The sequence below is a fragment of the Zosterops lateralis genome (assembly GCF_965231275.1).
Source record: "Zosterops lateralis genome assembly, chromosome: 1".
In the NCBI taxonomy this organism is placed as follows: domain Eukaryota; kingdom Metazoa; phylum Chordata; class Aves; order Passeriformes; family Zosteropidae; genus Zosterops; species Zosterops lateralis.
Genome location: NC_139762.1, coordinates 6,289,069 through 6,314,298, shown reverse-complemented (window position 1 = coordinate 6,314,298; position 25,230 = coordinate 6,289,069). Strand labels below are relative to the sequence as shown.

At 42.1% G+C, this 25,230-nt stretch overlaps 1 protein-coding gene across 1 annotated transcript in view; it reads right to left on the bottom strand.

Annotated features, from left to right (window-relative positions):
• Positions 1-25,230, bottom strand: part of LOC310916128 (sodium channel protein type 5 subunit alpha-like) — a gene marked incomplete at its 3' end in the record, with an annotated part of 88,596 nt that overhangs the window by 45,554 nt on the left and 17,812 nt on the right. Inside the window, exon 2 of the mRNA XM_083873431.1 lies at positions 24,851-25,169. Coding sequence (XP_083729557.1) covers positions 24,851-25,117 — 267 coding nt within the window. The 5' untranslated portion in view covers positions 25,118-25,169. The remainder of the gene's footprint in view (positions 1-24,850; positions 25,170-25,230) is intronic.

Genomic DNA, 25,230 nt, shown 5'->3' with positions numbered 1-25,230 from the left:
ATGCATGAAAAATGAAGAATTGTTGAATTGCAGCAGCTGAAAAATGTGGGGGTGCTGGAATTGTTTCATAGGTTTTTTAGTTGTAAGTTTGATGTGATTTGGACTTTAACCCTAGCCAGGTAAAGCTCCTGTCTTGGAATGTTCTTATCAGAAGTTGGTAAGAGTTTCCAAGACAACCTAATCCTCTGCCTGGAGTTTCGGTCATCCCATTGTCTTTCTCCCTCATCTCAATGCATCTCCCCTCCCCACCCATCATCTCCCAGGCCTGAGACCTGCTGAGAGGTGTTGGACAGTGATTGGTGGATCTCCGAGGACCCCACCCGAATTAACCTGATTTGTTAATGTTGTGTATTGCATTTGGCATTAGCCACCTTGCTTTGTTTCATTGGTCTTGTAACTTGTGCCCACCCCTGAGATTTCTGGTGAACAAAAACTCCTTGCAAACCAGGCCCTGGGTCACTCTCCAGAGGCACAGGCCTGGGACCAGGGACTGCCCCTGTGATCCCCAAATAAAACCTTCTTCCTGAGCCTTAAGGAGTGTCCTCTCTTTCGAACCATGGCCGTGACAGCCAAGGCAAAGGTACTGCGGAGCCAAGACCCACGCAAAGGTACTGTTGGGGCGTATCAGAGCTAGCAGGGTGGTCCAGCCGACCGCTGGACTGGCCTGAGAGACAGATATGCGAAGCAATAGAAAAAAAATTAGTTGAAGGTGAGAGGAGCAGCATTCTGGGCTCCCCTGGCTGTGCTGATGAAATCTCCCTTGGGAATAAACTGGAATTCAGATGTGTCCCATCTCCTTTTAAATGTGTGGGAAGAAAACAGACAGTCCTTGCTGGACAGGGAAGGCTGAGGAGCCTTTAGCATTGACTTTTCCTTCCCTGTCCAAAATTAAATCCTTATTTTTTTCCCACTGGACTCAGAGCAAAGCTGTTTGAGTCCCTTCTGCCCCACCAGAAGGAAAAGTAAGGAATCTCCATGCCCAGCAAATTCAAGTCTAAAGAGCAGCTGGAGGGAAATAAACCTCAAGCTAAAAGAAATTTTAAAATGTAGAAATGTAAATACTGCCTCACAAAATCTAAAACTTACTAAATGAAGAAGAAAACCACAAAGCATTCCCCATTTTTAAAGAATAAAATATGGAAATAGTTCATAAAAAATTAAGGTGTTTAGAGGGAAAACATGGAGAGGCATTTAAAGAGCTGAGAGATCTCTGCATTCACAAATGACACAGAAATGACTTAATGGAAGAAGGCAAATATTTAATAGTAATGGATATTTGAACTTAAGAAAAATTAATAATTAAAGACAAGTGAAACATTCATGTGATGTATGTTTGCTATTAGAAAAGAAGAATATTCATTAAGTACAAAGCAGTTTAATCTAAAATAAAGCTGGGCAGATTTGAGTAAGAGTCAACTTGCCCTTCAGTTTTACCCTCCACAACTTGACAACAACTTTGAGGTAGGGAATGGTATTTAAAATAAATACAAAAGCATTTCATTTCTTGGTCCTTTTAGAAGTAACACCCAATTTATTTCTGTGTGATTCCTGATGATGCTGTCCTTAGTCCAAGGGAATCTTACACATTCTGAGCAGCACCCCTCTAACCAAAATAATAAATTACAGCTTTTCAACTGAAAGCATTGTAATTTCTAATGCCAATCAGCACAGATTGGAACAAATTAATTTGCAAGTTTGGTGCAAGTAATATTTCAGTATAAAATTATGTTAAATTTAGAATTACTTAGCTGACACAGTTTTACACAAATAAGATAAATAATCTTATGCTCACTTATGCCTTTTTTTCCCTCACTAGGATGAGGTTTATATAATAAATTTCCCTTTTTTTTTTTTTTTTTTTTTTTTTTTGGATGTATTGTTGATTTTATTTGGTTAATGAAATTATGGCATGAAAACTCACCTCTCAAATGCTGCCTGTCAACCCAGGAGTTATTTCCACCTGTGCATGTTGAAACTTTTAAGTGTTCTGGGATTTTTTATAACACAAGAGAAACTGAGACCTCCTGGCCAAGAGGGAAAATCCTCATAAATTGTTGTTTATGGGATGAGTATCAACATATGTGGGATTTGTGGCCCAGGATGAAACTGAGGGAATGATGCTGCAGAGAGCTCCCAGTGATTTATGGAGGCTGTTTACTGCACAGAGATTAGAATGGCTTTTATCACATATTACATTGCTACTTTGCTTTAAAAGAATAGCTGGAGCCATTTTGTGACCCACGTAATAGTGAAGTCTTAAATGGCATAAAGTAGCTAATTGGTATTTTTGTCAAAATAAAAGACCCAGGATAAAGGAATCTCATTTCTTTGTATCAGAGAATGAAATTATATTTTAAAAAAATCATGATGATGTAAAATTCAGACACTTTTGAATGGATAATTGTTATTACAGAGTAACAGCAAATTGCTTTCTCTGTAAGTATGTATTAAAATCATTCTGTTACATACAGTAATCTCCAGCTTGCTAAATGGTTCGATGCACATTTCCATCAGGAAAGTTTGCTTATCACCTACTCAAATGGAAAAATATGGATTGCTCTTCTCTCTCTCCTCAGTGGCCTATCAGAATAATACTAAGAGAATTAGAGCAGTGAAGGAAATAAAGTTGTAATATTAATATGCCTAATATTGCTTCATCAAGGAGCATTAGGTGTATCTAGAAATTTCCCTCGCTCTTCCAGACACTGGATACCCACATGTTGACAAACTTTTTTTTTTTTTTAATCCCACATATCTTTATTTTTGTGAAGAACCAAAACGCAGAAGTTTGATTATCTGAGGTAAACCAGAGGCAGCTTTAGGTACTTGAAGACATCAGGCCCTGGAATTAAGGTCCAGAATAAACTGCAGCCTTCAGATTTTAAGGACCTAAACACAGAGTACAGTGGATGAGCTATTTAATACATAATAAGATGATTGACTAAAGCATCTGTTTGGCTGAGGGCGGTTATTTAGAGACTGTATTATTTATCAGACAAGAAGAGCTGAAAAAACCCCAAGTGTCAGGCACTGTGTAGAAAGTGAGGTCCACTTTTATAAGAAAAAATAATTGTAAAGGAAGATCCAAACTGCACAGTCCCCAACAGCTCAGTGTGCCAGGTGTTGCATTGGGAACCACACCAACTCCTTTTTCATGCAGAGCAGGATTTTCTCTCTGAAAACTGCTCAAACTGAGCAACACCACCTGAAAACACAATGATTTTTCATTGCCTTGGAAGATTGAAATTAATTTTTGTTTTGTTTTTCACCCAAAAAATTTCAGCTTGTGAGTGGAGGAAAAAAAATAGGAGAACAAATAATGCAAATAAAACTGAAACCCTCTATTTTAGGTGTTCACTTTTGGGTTGTTTTTTTTTTTTTTTTTTTTTTTCATTTTTACAGCCAAAACCATGACCTGTGTGTGTTGTGTACATAAACTTTATGCAATGTGCCATTCTTTCCAAAGGTAATGTCACTTTTTTTTTTCTACCAGCTTTACTAAAGTGTTGATGTTACAGTCGTAGGGTGCATGTTGTTTTTCAGGAATTTTTCTACAGGAATTTCCAGAGTAAGGTAACTTCCTGGTCACATTAAAAGAAATAAAAACGATCTGAATAACAAGGTCTCCTTCAAGTCCTTGTTCAGCCTCCTACACTTCTCAAAGCAAATAACACTGGCCATAATTTTAAAGTCACTATATGCAAGTGGGGAAAACCACAATTTTTCCATGTCTATTCTTGCAATATCTTCCTCCCAAAGTCAGTTCCTCATAATTTTGTCTGTTTCATTTTACACTTTTTTCTGATTTCTCATTATCTTCCAGGTTTCTGCACTGCTCCCTCCCACACCACGTGATTGTAACAGAATAAACATTCACAACTTCTCCACTTGTCAAATTAACAGGGGAAAAAAATAAAGGCAAACTTCCCCAACAACAACAACAAAAATTATTCCAATTAAAAAATATGCTCCAGCTTTTGTTTTCCACACCTCTCTCACACAACTGAACAGAAAGCCAGTAGGGTACACAGACTGCAGGGTAGAAATTTTCCTCATTTCTGTGTGAAGGAAAATTTTCTCATTCAGAAAACTAAGAAAGGTTGAAGTCAGCTTAGAAAACACAGCTTCTGCCTCCAGTTTCTGCTCCTCCTTTGAAGGCCCTACTGAAATGTTATTTTGACTCACCTTACAACAAATTAATTCCAATTAAAAATAAAACTACCACAACAACCCCATACATTATCACACTCGCATAAAGAGCAACATTCAAATATCATTAGTCACTGCCCAGAGAAGAGTCCTCTGGCTGACTTTCTAACAAAAACTTTCACAGAGGTGTTTGTTATCTCAGACTATTTATTGCAGCCACACGGGCACTCACTGCTCGGAGACTTTCTCACTGTGCTGGGGCTGGCACAGAGCACTGACAGCCACCCCACGCCCCCATTCCAAATTTAAAATGCACTCCAGAGAGCTCCATCTCCTCACTGGTGTGATACATGGCACAGAAAGGAAACAGACAACACCCCCTCCTCGCCCTTTCGCCCACCGCTTTGCCTCCTGGTAATACAGGATAATTAAAAGGAATCCTTGCTGCATTTGCTGTGTGCACACAGTGTCACACACGGCGGAGCCTCTAATAAATGAAATTGAGTTTGGAGATGAAAAACATGGCTCACAAAAGCCACGGAACCGGCTGTATTAAGGGTGTTATTAGGGGAGAAGGCTTGGGAGAAAAAAGAATATGGCGCTGCCAGTTGGTTTTTTCTGGCTAAAAAGGGTTGCAAAAAATTGTAATTTTCATGTGATAAATGTGACATTGGGTAAAAATTCATGATAAAAGAATACAGCAAGATATGTTAGATTGGTGTTAATATAAAAAGGTATGGTCCATAGAAACTATTCCCCTGCCAGGTTTCCACGGTCCTCAGTCCTGAGACAAAGAGAACAGGACAAGGACCGTTACGAGAAACAAAGACAATAGCCAACCCAGATAAGAATCGGCATCGCACCCAGACAGAGAAATTCCTCTCCAAACGAAAAAGAGAATTCTCCGCCAAGGAATACACATTGAAAGAAACATGGGCCGGCGAGCTCCATCCGCATGTGAAAGGATCTTCCTGGAATACGGTCTGCAGAGTCCGACAAATCCGGGAAGCCCGTCCGAAAATTATTTGGACTATTTGCACTATCCTGGGCACCTGTTCCGCCTCGGGACATGAAAACCCCTATAAAACCCCGAGCTGCGACCTGCTCCGTGTGGATTTGGGAAAATCGTGCCTTAGAGTGCGGTCTTCTCTTCCACCCGGCGCTGTGCTGTGAATCCTTTTGTGTTTTTTTCTTTTTATCGGTGATTGGGATCGTTTTATTAATAAATTGTTTCTTTGTTAATCCGATTTTTGTCGTTGCGTTTATAACAGATTTGGTGCCGTGACTCGGATTCGAAGGAGCTGTGGGGACCTGCTGTCCAGGAGGGTACCCCCACTGATTTCGGTGGCCTGGTGAGTCAGGAAACCCCGTAGCTTCCTCCGAACACCCAAACCAAATTTGGGAACGAGAACACCACAAAAGGACAGAGGGAAAACGGATCCAGGGGCAAGGAGAGCTCGGGAAAGGCAGAGGACCTTCAAAAGCCGCGGCTGATTTTGCTCGTAAAACGTCTAAGTGCATGAAGACATCCACACAGGAAAATGAGCTGTAAGTACTGCTGGTTGAGTGGGTGATCGGGCGAGTGTGTGAGACGTGATCTGATCACGAAGCAAGTGTGGGCTTCAAGGTCGCAGTTCCGTGTTCTCGCGAGAGAAGCGGTCAGCCGCGAAGGAAGCGATTCTGTGTGAAAGTTCTCTCTCATCTCGCTCGTCAAGCCTGGGACTAGGGAAGTCACAGGGGACCGATCACGGGGAGGCTAAAAGGGGAAGGGTACGTCCTATTGAGCTCGGGAATTGGTAAACCATTTTAGCCAACGGACCAAGGTAAGGGTCCAGGTAAAAATCCAGAAGGAGATAGAACGCCGATCAGGGGACCTCTCGGCACAGCTTGCTGGAGGGGTGATAATCGGCAAAAAGCCCCAGATCCCTCAGAGAAAGTCAAAACACAATGCAAAGGCAGAGAACTGACTCAGGAAGGAGTCGAAGACCGGTAAGAAATCACATTACACAAAAAGCATGGGACAGAGAAAGAGTAAACCTCAGAAAAAGACCTCAGGAAGACCTCTCTCTGAAAAGGAGGAGGGAATGCTTGACAACCCTTGAAATAGCCCCTTGGGCTGGATATTAGAGCATTGGGGAGATTGTCCCCAGAGGAGAGAAAAATCCAGAGAAAAGAGGATATATTATTGTGTTGATGTGTCGGGAGGCAAAGAGTTGAGGAGCCACCTTACGTGGCCGGTGTTAGGAACATTTGAAAAATGGACGTGTAATGAATTAAATCTCTATGCAGGAAACAAAAGCCCCTCAGACCCTGAGGAGAGGGAATATGCTCGGCTCTGGCTGAATACCCGAGCAGGATTGTTCCCGATAAAACAGAAAGGGCGGCCCGGAACTGGGACCGAGCCCTGGGAACCTCTAGACCATCTCCCACCCCCTTACAATGGGCTGGACTAACCGCCCTTGCTAGATCAAGTGGTGCCTACGGCTCCCTTGGACCCCCAAAACCAACCTATGGGGGCACGAGTATCCCAAATGGGAAGCCCTATGTCCGTAATGACACAGGCTTCCCATCCCTTGTCCCCACTGGCAGTTTCCCTGCTGCCACCCCTTCTCCTTCCCCTTCCTTCCGGTCTGGGTCCATCGGCGGCACCCCCGCCGGTGGACGTCATGACCACTAGAGTTCCCTCCGAGATCTCGTCTGCGCAAAGACGGGAACAGCCTTACTTGCCCTTGCCGGCACTGCCGCCGCAACCAGGGTCCGCCCGAGCGGAGGAGAGAATCCCCTCTGCCCCACAAACGGCGGTTCCACCCCCACAGCCCACAAAAGGGAGACAACCCACGGCCATCAGTTCCCCTCCTGCTAGCAGAACACGTTTGAAAGCGAGGCTGATGGGTGATGAATGGGGAGAGAGTGAAAATGAGGGACATAGTTTACTTCCGTTAAGGGAAGTTCCGACGGCCCCCGGGGTTATCGGGTTTGTGAATGTTCCTCTCAATACAGGAGATGTGAGAGCTTTTAGAAAGGAGATGGGACGGTTGTTGGATGATCCTTTTGGTGTGGCAGAGAGGTTGGATGAGTTCTTAGGAAGTACTATCTATACCTATGAAGATCTTATGGCAATCCTAAGGTCTTTGTTTAACAACGAGGAGAGAGAAATGATAAAGCAGGCGGGTATTAGAGACTGGGACCGGCGCAATCCACAGGGGACACCAGGCGACCAGAAGTGGCCCAGCACTAGTCCAAGCTGGAATGCGCAAACAGAGGATGGGAGGCGGAATATGGTCGACTTGAGAAATATCATAATTCAAGGTGTAAGAGAAGCGGTTCCAAAGGGCCAAAACATTAGCAAAGTTTTTGGTGAATGTCAAGGGAAGGACGAATCTCCCACTGAATGGATTGAGAGATTGCGGCGGAGTTTACAGATGTATTCTGGAACCGATCCAAATTCTCCAGTGGGGGAGGTTCTGTTAAAAACTCAGTTCGTTGCTAAATCTTGGGAGGACATTAGGAGGAAATTAGAAAAGATAGACGGGTGGCAAGACAAGACCTTACAGGAACTCCTAAGAGAGGCCCAGAAAGTATACATGAGAAGGGAAGAGGAGGTACAGAAATTACAGGCTAAGGTCCTAGTGGCTGCAGTAAAGGAGGTTCAGAAGCAAGAACAGGCACAGGGTAAGTATAGAACGAAGCCCCGAAAGCCTCAGGGTTTTCGCAAATTAACCCAGGCCACTCCGAGGGAACTTCCAGAATGTTATTATTGTAAAAAGACAGGACACCTTCGGCAGGACTGCCAAAAAAGGATAAAGGATGAGAAAATCTTTCAGGAAGATTAGGGGTGTCAGGGGCTCTTCACTTTGGGGACCAGAACATCCAGAGACCCCCTGGTAAAATTAAAAGTGGGTCCCCAACAAAAAGAAGTGATTTTTTTGGTAGACACTGGGGCAGAGAGAAGTACCTTGCAGAATTTGCCGTCTGGATGTGAGACTAGTCGGGAAAGAGTGATGGTGATTGGTGCTAAGGGGGATCCCTTTAAAGTAATTGTAATAAAGAATGTGGAAATTGAGTCTGGAAATAAAATTTGCTTAGGAGATTTGTTGCTGGTAGAAGAAGCTGATTATAATTTGTTAGGAAGAGATATGATCATTGCATTAGGAATTAGTGTGATTGCACAAAGTTCAGAACTAGTGGTAAAAATGTTTAGGCTCACTGTGAAGGACGAGGAAGAAATTAATCCGGAGGTTTGGCACTCGAAAGGAGAAGTAGGGAGGTTGGAAATCAAACCTATTCACATTGAGATTGAAAACTCAGAGGATCCTATAAGGGTCAAATCCCGATGGAAGGGAGAAAGGGGTTGAAACAAGTAATAGATGATCTCCTGAAGGGAGGTACTCTAGAGCCGTGTATGTCTCAACATAACACCCCCATACTGGCTGTGAGAAAAACCGATGGAAGTTTTCGACTGGTGCAGGATTTAAGAGCTGTGAATGCCAGAACCCGAACTAGATTCCTGGTGGTAGCAAATCCCTATACCCTGCTAAATAGACTCTCTCCCGAGGATGTATGGTACAGTGTGATAGATTTAAGGACGCCTTTTGGACTTGCCCTTTGGACAAGAGAAGTAGAAATTACTTTGCTTTTCAGTGGGAGGATCCGGATACAAACAGAAAACAGCAGTTAAGGTGGACAGTCCTCCCCCAGGGATTTGTGGAATCCCCAAACCTTTTCGGACAAGCATTAGAACAATTGTTGACCCAATTCACCCCGAGGGAAGGGACAAAGCTTTTGCGGTATGTGGATGACTTGTTAATAGCTGGACCCACCAAAGAAAGTGTGAGAGAATGTACTGTAGCTTTGTTGAATTTTTTGGGAAAGAAGGGTTTGAAAGTCTCAAAATCCAAGCTGCAATTCACAGAGCCCGAAGTAAAATATTTAGGACATTGGCTAACCAGGGGGAAGAAGAAGTTGGATCCTGAAAGGGTGGCAGGTATCATCGCATTACCTGCACCAAAAACCAAAAGACAAATTAGGCAGATTCTGGGGCTCCTGGGATATTGCAGGCAGTGGATTGAGGGCTTCAGTGAAAAGGTAAAATTTCTGTATGAGAGGTTAAACACTGACAGAGTGAAGTGGACTGAACAGGACAAATCAGACTTTCAGAAATTAAAGAATATCCTCATGACTGCTCCAGTGCTTACGTTACCAGACATAAATAAAGAATTTCAGTTATTTGTGGATGTGAATGGGCAGACAGCATAAGGAGTCTTAACCCAAGAATGGGCAGGAAAAAGGAAACCTATAGGTTTTGTGTCCAAAATTTTGGATCCTGTCAGTCAAGCGTGGCCAACATGCCTGCAGGTGATTGTGGCAGTCGCTCTTTTGGTTGAGGAGGCGAAGAAGGTAACCTTCAGAGCGCCTTTGGTAGTTTATACCCCTCATGATGTGAGAAATATCTTGCAACAAAAAGCAGAGAAGTGGTTAACTGATTCCAGGCTTCTGAAATACGAAGCCATTCTAATCAGCTCTCTGGGTTTGGAGCTAAAAACTACCTCTGCAGAGAACCCGGCTCAGTTTCTATTCAGAGAAGCCCCGGAAAAATTATTACCTGATTGTATCGAGATTGTGGAGCTTCAGACGAAAGTAAGACCTGATTTGGAAGATCAGGAATTGGAAGGAGGAGAGAAGTGGTTCATAGATGGTTCTGCAAAGGTAGTGGAAGGAAAGAGGAAGTCGGGGTATGCAGTTGTGGATGGTAAATTGGGAGAGGTGGTGGAATCAGGTCCCCTAGAAGCGGGTTGGTCAGCCCAAGCCTGTGAGCTTTATGCTCTTTTAAGGGCCCTTCGGCGGCTAAAAGGAAGAAGGGGAACTATCTATACCGACTCCCGGTATGCCTTCAGAGTGGTACATACTTTTGGGAAAATTTGGGAAGAAAGAGGGCTGATAAATACAAAGGGAAGAGGCTTAATCCATGGAGAAATAATTAAACAAATCCTAGAGGCCATTCGAGAACCAAAAGAAATCTCTGTGGTCCATGTAAGGGGGCATCAAACAGGACTCCAATTCCAAACCCATGGTAACAATCTAGCCAACAGGGAAGCAAAAAGAGCAGCTCTGCTTATGGTGAGTGCCCCTGAGGTGACAATGGAGGAAGCCCCTGAATTTCCTCTACCCCCGTCAGAAAAGGAAACCGAGGAATTCAAGAAGATCGGAGGGGTCCTAGAAAGGGGGAAGTGGAGGCTGCCCGATGGGAGGGAATTATTCTCAAGGGAAGCAGCAAGAAAAATCTTGCAGAGATTGCACAGACAAACACACTGGGGAACTCAGGCGTTGGCGGAACAGTTTCTGAAATTTTTCGGGTGCAAAGGGATTTTTGAACTTTCCAAACAAGAGGTACAAGGGTGTGTCATCTGCCAAAAAGTGAATCCATCCAGATCCAGACAAATTGCCTGGGGGGGCCGTCCTCTCTCATATAGGCCATTTGAAAGGATCCAGGTAGATTTCACGGAATTACCAAAAATTGGGAGATACAAATTTCTATTGGTGATAGAGGACAAATTGACTCATTGGGTGGAAGCTTACCCCAGGGCAAAAGCCACTGCACAGACTGTGTCAAAAATTTTACTAGAGGAACTTATACCTCGGTATGGAATAATTGACTGTATTGATTCAGATCAAGGGACACATTTTACTTCAAAAGTTATTAAACAAACCTCAGAAGCCTTGGGCATCAGATGGCAGTATCACACCCCTTGGCATCCTCAGAGCTCGGGACAGGTGGAAAGGATGAATCAGACCCTAAAGTCTCAATTGTCTAAACTTATGTTGGAAACAAAAATGTCTTGGATCAAATGCCTCCCTCTAGCTCTGCTTAACATAAGAACTATGCCGCACTCTGAGACCGGGTTGTCCCCCTTTGAAATGTTTTATGGAATGCCCTACAAACATGGAATGCCGGTGGGACACCCTCAAGTCGAAGATGCACAATTACAACCTTATCTCATTGCTGTAAACAAAAATTTACAGGATCACCGAAGGCGTGGACTTATTCCCCAAAGTGCTCCCCTGGGATTCGCAATCCATCAGATACAGCCGGGAGATAAAGTGTTAATCAAAGCCTGGAAAGAACTTCCCCTCACCCCACACTGGGAAGGACCCTTCCTTGTTCTCCTCACCACTGATACTGCAGTCTGAACTGCGGAAAAAGGCTGGACTCATTCATCAAGGGTAAAAAAGGTTGAGGACTCAAATACCTCGGATTGGAGGATCACCACCCCTCCAGGAGAGCTGAAAATTAGGCTTCAGCATCACCATAAATGACAAATCAGATAAGTTGTACCACTCCTAACTGTGATTGCTTTCCTTTTATTCATTTCGAATGTGTCTATTGTAAACAGGTTTGGGTAACTCATTGTTGGGGAGGGAACAGACCGAAGGGACTGTGTACCAATTGTCTAACTGAAAAACAGGAAAATACTAGCCGTCTCTTAATACTTGCCACACGGCCCGGACTTTTGGAACTAGACTCTCCTGAGTGGTACCTATTTTACAAAAAGGGGGTAAAAGGGAAATTGGATGTCAAGGCAGAGATTTTGGCAATTGAGTGCCAGAGGACTATCAAAGTACCGTGCAGAAGTGATACAATTAAGCTGTCTCGGTGGGTGATCTATAAAAGGAGATTCTCTATCAGGACAACAAGGGCCCCTGAAGCTTATCCCTGCTGCCGAGAAGATGGTCTTCCCCGCCGTATGTTCACATATGGGCAAAGGGCGAGGCAGAGGGATACATCTGTGGGGAATCCTGACTGTCCTGAGTCTAGCCGTGTGCTTGACCAAGGGGGCCATCCCCGAGGTGCCTCTGGGGGTGAGTTCCCCAGGGAAGTGTGAGCAGTGCCTGACTGCCACATTAACCGGACAGATAATCGACTGCCCTCCAGGGCAACAAAGAGGTTATTGTTGGTCTAATGGCATTCGATTCAGTCTCTGTGAATTGGAGGGGGAGGTCCGGTGCCGACACTCAGGGGTAAGTTTTAAGGACAGTCAGTCAAGAATTCGTGTTGTGGGAAGGAAAAAGCTCTACATGTCATACGTAAACAAAGAGTCAGAATGCTTCCCCCAATCCCAGTTTGTGCACGAAGCAATAAAACCGTATGGGTGAAAGAAAAAAGACAACCAACCTCATTGGTAAACCCTTCTTTGGTACTCTTCATAGCCTGTTCTATTGCAGGGATTATTATTCTTCTTGGCTTAATCCCTTGCTTTATTAGAAACTAGAAGGAGGGAGGAGGGAGCAGAAGAGCAGCCAGGACCTTGAAAATATTTGAAGAAGGTGAAACACTACCGGGATGTGGTGAGATTTCTCAAAAGGATTATGATCCCAATTGGTATTAATAGTCTTCTTCACAGGAAACAAATATAATAAAGAAGCACGAATTTTTAATTTAATAAAATTATTAGGTGGGGGACTGTGTTAAATGTGACATTGGGTAACAATTCATGATAAAAGAATATAGCAAGATATGTTAGATTGGTGTTAATATAAAAAGGTATGGTCCGTAGAAACTATTCCCCCGCCAGGTTTCCACGGTCCTCAGTCCTGAGACAAAGAGAACAGGACAAGGACCATTACGAGAAACAAAGACAATAGCCAACCCAGATAAGAATCGGCATCGCACCCAGACAGAGAAATTCCTCTCCGAACGAAAAAGAGAATTCTCCGCCAAGGAATACACATTGAAATAAACATGGGCTGGCGAGCTCCATCTGCATGTGAAAGGATCTTCCTGGAATATGGTTTGCAGAGTCCGACAAATCCGGGAAGCCCATCCGAAAATTATTTGGACTATTTGGACTATCCTGGGCACCTGTTCCGCCTCGGGACATGAAGACCCCTATAAAACCCCGAGCTGCAACCTGCTCCGTGTGGATTTGGGAAAACCGTGCCTTAGAGTGCGGTCTTCTCTTCCACCTGGCATTGCGCTGTGAATCCTTTTGTGGTTTTTTCTTTTTATTGGTGATTGGGATCGTTTTATTAATAAATTGTTTCTATGTTAATCCGATTTTTGTCGTTGCATTTATAACAATCAGTTACTCTCGTGTTGTTCAGTCCATGGCAGGAGATCTGGCTCTCCTTTGCTGTCCCCTGGCATTTGCTGCTGCTGACCCTTCTGCTGAGTTTCAGTGGCTCTTGGGTGCTCTCCTCTCCTTGCCTCCCATCCTCCCTCTTTCCCGGGGAAATCCCTTCTAGCCCAGCTCTCTGCTGCCTCCAAACCCTGTAACCACCAGGAAGGACATTTCCTGAACTCCAGTTCAAAAAGGAACACGAGGAGTTATGGCCAAGGTGGTTGGGTGGGGAGAGGGAGCAGAGATCAAGGGGACAAACTTTATGTACAGCATTGGCAACCGCATGTCTTTGTGATAAACACAGCCTGGAATTCTGGGCATGAGTTGTCCTGCAGGAGATATGGAGGGGCTGGGAGGAGGCTGTAGAAAATCATACAACCAGGTGGTGAGAGGAAAGTGGTCTCCTTCAGTTTGAGTCTCTCTGGTAGGCTCCTGTTAGTGCTTCCCCAGACAAGTGAGACAAACCATTTTCCTGCCAAGCTCAGCAGTTGCCACAGCACAGAAAATGTCTCCAATTTTGACAGGACAGCTTTTTCCCCCTTTGTGAAAAAGCCACTAAAAATATCAGTCAAGTCCTCTTGAGCTAGATGGCTCCCGTGCACTAGGAAGAGGCTCTGAAAGCCTCAGACATCCACAGGACCTGTTTGTGCTGCTCACATGGTCTGAGGGAACAGAAAGCACATCAGGAGAGGAGGAAAAACACATCAGGAGCTTTTGGAGATGTGCACTAGAGGAGAGCAGAGAATTTAGATGCTGTCAAATTGGCTTGGGGACCTTGTCAAGCCCAGGAGCATCCCCAGGAAGACAAGACAGGAGACAATGACTAGCAATAAACACACATGCTGGCTTTTAAACTTTCTTTTTTTTTTTTTAATTTTTTTTTTTTTTTTTATTTTATTTTTTTTTTTTAATTTATTTTATTCAGATAACCTCCTTCAATAACTCTGTGCCTCACCAGTCACTCAGACCCACACTCTGTGGGCTGTAAGGTACATTGCATGTAACTAAAAGCATATTTAGTACCATCTGTTTTGACATTGCTCAACATGAATAGGCAGCAAAGTGCTGGAGTGTGCTCTCTGGAAGTTTTGTAGAGGTTTTTTGTGGTTTGTGGAATTTTTTTCATATGTTTCACACAAAAGAATTAAAAATCAAAAGCTGTTTCAAAGGTCAAATGCATTTGTGATTACAGACAGAAGATGGACAAATAGGAAAAAAAAAACCCAACTTCTGCACTTACTGTGATAAAGAAAACAAATAAATTGGATCAAAAAATGGCTGAGAGACAGAAAACATAGGTTTAGATGAAAAGTCAGTATGCAGGACCTCTGTAGTCTAATGGAGGGCTGCATCTGCACTTCTTTGTTACATTGATAAGTACAAGGGAAATAGAGGGTGAGCAGAGAGGTAAGAACATCTCCTATACACAGTATTCACCAAGTGAATAAAGTCTGAGACATGGACTGAATGAGGAACACTAGAAACACCTACTCCACTAAAAAAAAGGAGAGGAGAAATACAAAGTGGAATATTAAGTTGTCAGAAAGTGAAGCAAAGCAGAGAAGGAGAAAATCTCACCTATTCATAACCTTGTCAGTCCTTAAATTCCCTGTATCAGTTCAGATAACAAAGATGGATTCTCTTTTTTTTTTTTTTTTTTTTTTTTTTGGTAGGGTTCCTTAGTCAAGACTTTTATGTAACATGAAGCTACGATCAGAGCAAAGTGTAATATTGATATACAGGAGGGCCATGCTGGGGTAACATATAGGAAAGAGCTGATGGACAGTGGCTTGTTTTTATCAGTTCTGTTTAATAACTTTTCCAATGATCTGGACAAGGGGATCAAGTGCAGCCTCTGTCGATTTGCAGATGACAGCAAGCTAGGCGGGAATGTTGATCTCCTGGAGGGCAGGAAAGGCTCCTCACTCTCTACAACTCCCTGACAGGAGGGTGCAGCCAGGTCAGGGTCAGTCTCTTCTCCCAGGGAACAAGTGATGACAGGACTGGAAGAAATTACCTCAAATTGCATATGAGGAGGTTTGGATTGGATATTAGAAAATATTTCCTCATTGGAAGGGTTATCAGGCATTGGAATAGGCTGCCCAGGGAGGTGGTGGAGTCACCATCCCCACAGGTGTTTAAAAGACGTGTGGATGTGACACTTGGGGACAGGGTTTATGGGTGGACTTGGCAGTGCTGGGGTAGTAGTTGGACTTGATGGTCTTACAAGTCTTTTCCAACCTAAATGACTCAATGGTCCAGAGGAAAGACCACTTGCAATGCTTTCAATAGGGTACCTGCCAGACTGGAAAGTATTGAGAAGGGAATGAGAATGACTGGGGAAATTTAAGAAGAGCAGCAATGGAAAAAATGGGCATCTTTTATCCTAGAAAAAAGGTGACTATCACAGTTAAAGAATAGCATGTATTCTGGAAAAGGAGAACAGGGAGCTTTGTGTGCTCCTAGTGACAAGAATGTGATAACAGTGTTTTATGCCTTAAGAAAATGGAAGGGCAAAAAGAAAAGAAGAATTCTCAAAACTAAAGATAAAGGAAATATTTTTCACTATATTTCCCATTTGAACTGCTGAAGTTGCTGCTGCAGGCTGCCCCTGTGGACAAAACGTTCAAAGAAAGATTTGTTGCCTGTGTAGATAAGGATATCCTGAGTTACAACAGTTAATAGAAAATTAGAAAAATATCTATACTTTGAGCTCTACTAATCGTTTTCTGGAGCAAATGAGGCTGTTTGGTGCCACAGAGAGATGCTGCTCTGGGTATGCCAAGGCCAGACTGAGCCTGGGAATTCCCATATTTTATCTCCACCACACTTGGGGGAATCCAGCACTGAAGACAATTAATATACAGGAGAAAGTATATCTTTAGTTTTTCCTTAAAACCAGTGCAATAAAAGCAAGCAGCAATGCAAGTTATTCTCTGCTCACAGTGCACCTGGGCTGAGTGCTCAGAGGTAAAAGCAGATCCCTCTTGCCTTTGCAGTGCACTTTATTGCTGAACCTGGAGCATGGAGCAGACCATGGTCAGGACTTAATGGACACATAGAAATTCCTTTTAAAGGCACATCACTGTCCAAGTCAGATGGTGTTTTAATTCTGTAGCTTATGAACAATTTGAAGGTGCAGGAAAACTATGAAAATGTTTAGTCTGAATTTTCCATGGCAGTTCTTTCCTCAAGTAGATCTCTCCTTTCTATGAGCAGTGATGAGAACAAAATGTGTAACTGAGACAGAAATCCTCCTGGTTTACAAAATATTTCAAATTTTTCCAATATAAGAACTTCATCTTTCACCACAAGGCTGAAAAAAACCTCACTGGATGGTCAGGAAGAGACTGTATTGGATTCAGCATTATCAATTCCTATGTTTTTCTGATCCTTGTATTTCTGATGGGGCTTTCTTTTTCTATTTAGCTTAAAAAATTAAAGTGCACAGGTACAATACCCATGTTAGCAACACATCAGAGCATTAAGTTTTGAGCATTGATGAAGCTATTTGTCAAAAGACCCACAGCACTTGAACAAAGCCACAATATTTACAGTTAAAGTAAAGTAATGTCAATAGATTCCATGCTGACAAGCAACATCTGAAAGCCCAGAGAGGTTCCTTGTTTTAATCACTGCTTCATATACAATCATACATAATAAAACACCCATGCCAGTCCCAGCTTGATTTATTGCTTCTCTCTTTCCTCCCACCTCCATAATTATTCATCAGACACTCTCTGTCTTCTATTACCACCTCAGACAACGCCTCAAACACTTCAGCTCTCCCCAAACTGGCTACATTTATTATCTGACTTGGACAAAATTCTTTTCTCTACAGTTCCCATATGGATTCAGAGCATTGGTTCATAGAGCTCCATTTCAGTGGTTTTGGAAACAAAGATGATTTCATCAGGCAGAGATAACAATCAGGCACAGAGCTTAGGGAAGATACCCACAGCCTCATCTACATGCAGACACGCATTTCTATATATTCACAGATCTGTGAATATATAGAAATATATATTTCTATATATTCACATCTCAGTATCTGTTTCACACAATCCCTTCTCAAGTGCCCAAGGCGGCCATAATTTCGATGGGTATCCCCAAAACTTCACATATTCTATACATCTCTCTAAATATAGAAGCAGCCCTAAGTCTTCCAGGTCTAACTGGAGGTGACAAAAAAAATATTATATTAATCTTGATCTGGATTTTTTTCTTTTGAAAGGTGTTTTGTATTTTTCCCTAGATCACAGTTAAACACATAATTTGGCTCCAGAAGAAGAGAAAAATCACTGCCATAAGGTGAATGCCAGAAACTACTCTAGAAGAAAAAGTAACAACCCTGAAATACCTCTTTTAAGCTATAAAAATAGTAGCTAATTCCTCCCACTAAATGGCTCATAAAGCTTGAACATTCAGTTATTTTACTTGTTTGTTGTTTTTTTTTTAATGTCAATTTCTTGGACAGGAATATCTAATGGAAATTACAGGGTTGCTCTTTTTTATCTTAACAGATTCTGATTTTGAGAGAAAACATATATAAAACACTTCAGAGTGTCTTAAACAAGATATTTAGTCTAAAGAAAGAGAAAATGCTGAGGTTTAAGACTATCATTCCATAAGTGACTTTATAATTTAATTATAGTTTTAAGGTCCTTCTCTAAAGCATTTTTTTCTTATGTTTTCATCCCTTACATTAAACCCTGCTCAACAAAAGGAGTCACAATTCTACTTACTGACTAGTCAATAATCCATTTTCATAATGGAATGCATAAATGACATTAAAGATTCTAAAATCATCAGCTACATGAATCAGCTACACTCAGTCCATTGGTACATCTCTAAGCCAGTGACACATCTGACATCCTATAGCTTTTAATCTGTTCTAACTCGCACATTCATGAAGCTTCACTTCATCAAATAAGTCTTTAATTTAAACACCACACCCCAAGACAGGCTTTCAAGACTGTTATTTGGAGCTGCTTTCCTAGAAATCTTCACAAGAGTTGAAATTAAGCTTAGAGATTTTTAGTCAGCTCGTATTTCTGAACTATTAACTCTCCTAATGATAACCAACAGGTCGATGACTTCGATATTGATATATTGATCTCATAATTTTCATAATGCTGTGGATGTAAGCCATCGTTATTTTCAACCTTTTTTTCCCCTCTTATTTCATTTTTATATCCAATCACTGCTGCCTCTAAAACTCCAGTCTTCCAGGTTTGTTATTATTAATGTCTAAAAATAATCCTCCTTGGGCTTATTGATCACAATCTCTTACCAAATCTAGAACTCCAGGTAGGAAAATAATTACCTATCAGTAGTCACCATTTTCCCAGATGAATGATTGTAATTCTACCACTGGCACTTGACAAGAAGAATTTTTTAGCTTGATTTTATCTGATGCTCAGCTGTCCCTCATCCCACAATCCATTCATTCAAAGAGAAGTTGTACAGAGGAAACTGGGAGACCTGATGAGCTATTTTTCCCTTAATCTTCATTTTTCCCCCTCTCTAGGTTTGCAGTGGTAAGCATTACTCATTGGAGACAAAGCCAGAATGGGATAATTTTTCTGATAAGCCTTCTTCTTAGAGGTTGCTGTTTAAATTTTGAGCCATTTATATGGGTGGAAAGAATATAAAAATTCTCTTGTTCATCCTGAAGAGAGGTGCCCAGCAAAAGGCAGACTTTAGACCTGCATCCCCACTGTGAGCTGAGGAAAGACTAAAAATTTGTCTCATCTTGTCATGACTGTGCCCAGTAATTAAGCTGAGACAGCAGAGGAACCCATAGTAACTTAGCAGAAGTTTCTTTCACAAAATTAAGCTTTTAATCACATTGCTGAGAAATTTCCCATCCTGACAGTCTGATCAGGAATATTTGCTGACACTTTTGTTCCAGGAGTTTGTATTCCAGTGTCGAGTGAAGCTGAATAGCAGCCAGTGTGAATTTTCTCACAGGATCTCCACGCTTATAATTTTGCCTCTTTCTTCCAAGGTTACCTGGCACTTCCTCCAGCTGCAGAAGCCACTGAAATTATGGCAAGAGCAGGAAAAATGTTGGGTGGAGAGGCAGGAATTCCTTCTGGCATTTAGTGTATGATCATGTCATGGCAGATGGAGAGGAAAACCCAACAATTCTCAACAACATCACCAACCTTGCAATGCAGGATTGAAAAGATTTATAGAAAAAAGGCTTTTCTCGAAGACACTGGTAGAACAGGAAAGTACCCATGGGTCTTGAGTATGGAGTTAAGGGAAGGAGTTCCAGAAATCTGGGGTTGTGGTGGTGATTTCCTCAGGGATCAACCAAAAATCGAGGGCTACCACATAACTGTGGTCAAGCCAGTGATGACACGAAGTTTACAAACTGACTTTTTCCCTTTATATAAAACCAAAATGAGAGGATTGAGAAGATAGATGAGAAAAAAAAAAAAAAGAAAATCCTGCCTGGAGGCAGAATACAGATAGGGAGAGATTACAGAATTTTGTCCAGATATGAAGTAAGTTTTGAATAAAAAAGCAGACCTGGAGCCATCCCAGGCCATCCCAAATGGCTGTCCCAGAGACACAACCAAAATGTCCCCTGTGGAAATTGCCCCCAGCACACAGTTATCTCAAACTAAAAAGGACTTTGAAAGACTCAAAACTGAGTTCTTATCTTTCTTCACACTTTTAAATTACTAAATCTCTCAACTATTTCCTCTATAGCACCAAGAAATTCTTCCCTCTATTACCCTTTTAAGGGGTTTTACTGTTTTCTGTTTTTTCATTCATGCAAAAAACAGTTTTAAGGCAGAGGAGGAGGCTAATGTCATTTCAGAGATTCTGTGCTGCCCTTTAAAATACTAAAAACGTTCTTAAAGAATCCAAAGCAAATTTTTGCTCTTCAAGAAGAGCAGGACTGTCACATCACCCCATTTTAATTCACTATTTTGGTGTCCTGATGAACAGAATTAAGAACTTTTCCAATTTTAGATTTCAGTGGTTTTTCTTTACATCCCCCTTTTCCTCTAAAGTATTATGGATCTCTGACAGTACTTCAGGTTTCTGTTTTCTGGGGTTTTTTAGATTAGTATCCTTGCTCCAAACTAAATGACTCTGTTTTTGAACATTGTTTTTGAAATCTCCAAAGAGTTCTTGCAATTGTCTGTGTTTCTTTCGTGTGAACTCTACTATCTCAACATGTTGGCCAATTTTCTTCTCTAGTTCTTCTTCAGAGCAAACACTGACACGATTCTGTTTCTTAATATACTCCTGTTTTTATCTAATTTGGTCTGCCTACACTTTAATCTAACTGTATGTATTGCTTAATTCCCTGCAGTACTTGAAATCTGGACTGTTATTAAATTGTGGTCAGTGCCTCTCCTTTAAACGGTCACTTCATTTCACCATAATACTTATGCAAAATGAAATACAAAGCACTGTCCCATCTAGTCAAAAAACGAGCCACTCCTTCCACTTCTGAATCACTTTAATGCACCAGTAAACATTCAATGAAAAGCCTACTTAATATTGTTTTCTCTTGGCTAATAGCTAAGCCTCCTTCTTCAGCATTTTGAGGAAGGCTTTACTGCTCTTATTCAGAGCTCACTACCATTTTCTTATAAATCTACTCTTCTTCTAGGTCTTCAGAGGCTGCTGCATTGCCTCAACACTTTCACTATTTAAATAATTTCTGTCTATCCAAAGTAAGTGACAACTGTTTGCCATAATACACCATGTCTTTCTTTTCAGATATTATGAAAACAGTCATTGATATTATTATTATTACTTGTAATGCCACATGGTCAAAATTTTATTCGCTTTAATCCATTATCTCAAGAAGTTGGTTATCTTTGTAATAGGTAAATTTCCCCTAAATATATTTTTGTGACCCTTTTAACCATTGCTGGGTTTCCTCTATGGATTTCTGCGAGTGTCTGCCCTCCTCCCCATATCAGGACTACATAAATAAACCTGCTGGAGCAGCTGTACAATTCCTCACATTTAAAGCAGCGTTGCAGCTGGCCCTGACATTATCTGTATTTTAACAGACTCTCCTGTATCACATTTACCCTATTGCCATTTCCAGAGAGCCACACTATCTTCATGGCTCCATTTCTTCCTTTCACCTTTATTGCAGGGCTTTATGCTTCCAGCCAGCACTGTTTTATCCCTCAATGCCTCTGTGAGAGAGGGAAAGCAGCACCTCACACAGCTCTCAGTTATCTCTGTGGGTAGAGGAGCCCTGAAATGCCTTAATTCATCACAGGTGCACAAATTTTTATCTTGAGCTTTATCTCATTGATCTTTATCTCTCTTGATCTTTACTAGTTCCTCACTGGAAGCAGGGGTAACATGGATGGGATAACACTTCAGAAGGTTCCACATCATCCAGCAAAAGTCCAAGAGCTCTTTCCCCTTTCAGCTGATAAGGGGCTCTGATAAGGGACATTGAGAGGACACACAACCTGATGGTCAGGGCCAGATCCAAAGACAACCCTCACTCAGCCAGGGCTTTGTGACCTGTCCTTCCTTAATGCTGCATCACCCACATCATGCCTTAAAGACACCCACGGTGAGATTTTCATTCCTTGGAGGAAACCCTCTTAACACCACTGCTTCCAGGGTTCTCAGACCACAGGGAGATGAATTGGGCAGAGAGGCCAGAAGTCACCAGTGGGGAAAGGAGGGACTGACCCTGGCTGAATGCCTGGGTCAACAGAGCCCTGGGTTAAGCCAGACAACTCCCACGAGTCAGATTTGGGGTTTTTATAGTGCAGGTGGCTGCAGGTATAGGACTGTAGGGTCCACAGAGCCAGAACAGTTATCCCATGACACTATGACACTGCCTCTCAACCAAAACTCATGGGTTGATGGGTTGATGGGTTGATTAAATGGTTCATTTTTCTCCTCAAATGAAATAAAATACAAAAGGTCACTGGTCAGGAGTTTGTAGAGGATGGCCCGACCCAAATAACGAATTAGGCTCAAAAAACAAAAGATTTCCTTAAAGCAATTCTCTTGGGATTTTTCAGATTAATAAAGACTGAATTGCTTTTCTTTTACCTGTTGATTTTTTTTTAAGGCCATTAACTCAAAAGTTTTTCTAGAAAATACAAGTGCTACAAAATGTCTTCAGAGAAACAACATGCAAACCAGACCCACACAGACAGAGCTGAAACTTTCATGTGATTGCTCAATTCCAGAAAACAGAGCTTTAAAAATATATAAGACATCCTAAAACTATGAAAGTCATCAGTGAGGTAGCTAGGACCTCATAGGAAAGCACCTAAAGCATTTTCAGCATGAACTGTGAAGGCACCATGGAGATTCAGACAAAGTCACCTAGGTCTTTCAAAACCACATCATGATGAGCCAGCAGTCACATTTTGCTGATTCACATACAGACCCTCATCAATATAATTTAAAAACAAAAGAGACAAAATCAAAATGATTAAAAAATCCCCACAAAAACCAAAACAAACCAAAAAACACACACAAAAAACCCAAAAACACCCCAAAAACAACAACAAAAAAATCAAAACAGAACAAGCAAACAAAAATCCCCAGACCTCAGATGAACAGAAACCAATTACAGGGCAAAGATGAGCTTACCTGGATCACTAAGAAATTCCTCTGAGTTGTTCCATGTCCTGCCATCCAAGTACAAGGAGCCATTGGTGAAGTTATACATGGTGTAATCCCTGACACATTTGTGCCTCAAGTTTCCCATGAAGAGCTGGAGGCCTATGAGGGCAAAGACACTCAAGCAGAAAACGGTCAGGATCATCACATCTGCAAGTTTCTTAACAGACTGGATAAGTGCCCCTACAATGGTCTTCAGTCCTAGGGAGATAAAAGCCGAGAGTTTATAGACTGAGAGACTGAAATATGTCTGCAGACAGATGCTTTTTGTGATGAAAATCTCCATGGGAAGGGGAATCTGGAGGGCTTGGAGTGTTTGCAACTGGATGTCAGAAACAAGAGACAAGTGATCACTATGAATGCCTGGTTTGGCCTGCTTTTGGACCAAAGTCCTGGAATTGCACAAGCACTGCTTTAAAAATGGAGGGGAAGAACTGGATGGAGGGACAGTGAGATACAAAACTATCCATGGATAAAGAAAATATGGAATGTGTTTTATATTTTCATGGAGCTGCAGTAAAGGCAGTAAAGCCTAAATCCCATTGAATTTTGAGAAGGTAAATTGCTTTTAAATCTCGCAGGTGATTCTGATAACTTTATCCCTCACATAAACAGATGAAGAGGTATGGAAATGGTGTTTATTCCCTGATTATTTTTACATATTTCAGTGCCAAATCCAACATGCTGTCCTCATATGAATAATTCCTCTGCCTCCAATTCATTTGCTTAAGACAACAAGAATTTGGGATTAGAAAAAAAGCCAAATACAGGCAATCAAATCAACGCAGTGGAAATTATTGGAGTAAAACAACCTAAGGCTCCCACACTACCTGGGCAAAGTAAATAGTTTTATAATATGCTGCCAAAATAGATAAATCCTCCCATTGCATAACACCAAAGGCTTGGGTCACACAAATTAGCTTCTGTATTATTATTTCACCCTGTAACACTACTTTCAGTTTATTCTTCCATAAATATGCCCGGGGATAGCAGGCAAATTAAAAGGTAAATTAATTCTGGCCCTTCCAGGTAAGTAATCTATTTGTCTTTATCCATTTAACTTTTATTCTGTAGCTCTAGCACCCACCCCTACACTGTTTTACTAGAAGCACTATTATGGCCATATCAGTTCATTGTTTACAGGAAATAGCATAGCCCAAAATCAGAAACAGCAGTACCTGAAAAAACTGGAAGCTGCCTAAAAACACACAAGGCTTCCAAGCTTTATTTTGTCCTCTGTTTTGTGAAATGCTTGGAAAGGGGAACGAACTGTAGGAAGCAACCAGCCCAGCTCTGCTGTCAACAGCCTTTTGACAGAAGCTGTTTGCACTGCTGTGGCTTTGGGCCAGCCTGCACGTGATCCCTCACCAGGTGATGCTCACTTTGGGACAAAGTTCACCATTCTGCAAAGTGCCAGCACTGCACATGCTACTCACACCTCCCTTCAGCTCTATTTTGGTCATCTTAAATGGAGTTTTGCTCTTCCTCAGCAGGAACAGAACCACTGCTCTCCAGGAATGGTTGTGAAGGTGCCTCCTGCTCTTGTGCAGAGTGCTCGCACAAGGCTCAAGTCACCCAGAAGCCCTTAACATTAAGGGCCTTAAGGGATAAACAACAGACCTGTGAAGTCACAGCTCATGCAGAAGGCAAGATAGGGCAGATAAAAACCTCCGGCTTTAATTAATTCAGCTAGTGCTCTGCTCATTTCAGATATTGTATATTCATACTCAGGGTTATCTGAAAACACACGAGTTTCAATTATGCTTTTTATCCCTCTTTGCCCTCCTGCTTAGATGTTTTCCGGGAGCCCTGCTCAACATTCTGATCCTTAATCTGGGAAAGGAATATTTTTACTGGCTGTAGAAAGATAACAAACAGAGCACTCAAACCAGGGGCCACGCTTTAGCAAAGGCAGAGGAGCAGGACCGAGGGTCGGCGCTCACCTTACGATCATTGTAGAAAGGGTCGATGTCCTCCAAGGGCTCCCCAATGAGCTCTGGAGAAACAGTCCCATAGATATCAGGCAGCTTCTTGCAGGCCTGCAAGTCAAACTGAGGCTGAGGCTTCTCTTCCTCGCCCAGCTGCTCCCTGTATTCCTGCTTGGCATTCCTGGCGAGCTTCTCTGCAATTCGCTTCTCGATGGCAGCCAAGGACTCGGGCGTGAACCGGTGGAAGCTGTTAGTACCCGGTGGTAACAAGAAGTCAGCCATCTTTTCATCCTGCTCTGTCTTTACTGGTCTTTACTCCTAGTACTGGAAACAGCTGAAATAATAATAAAAAAAAGAGTTATCAAAAGTTAGCGCCATGAGAAAAGCAAGAAGAA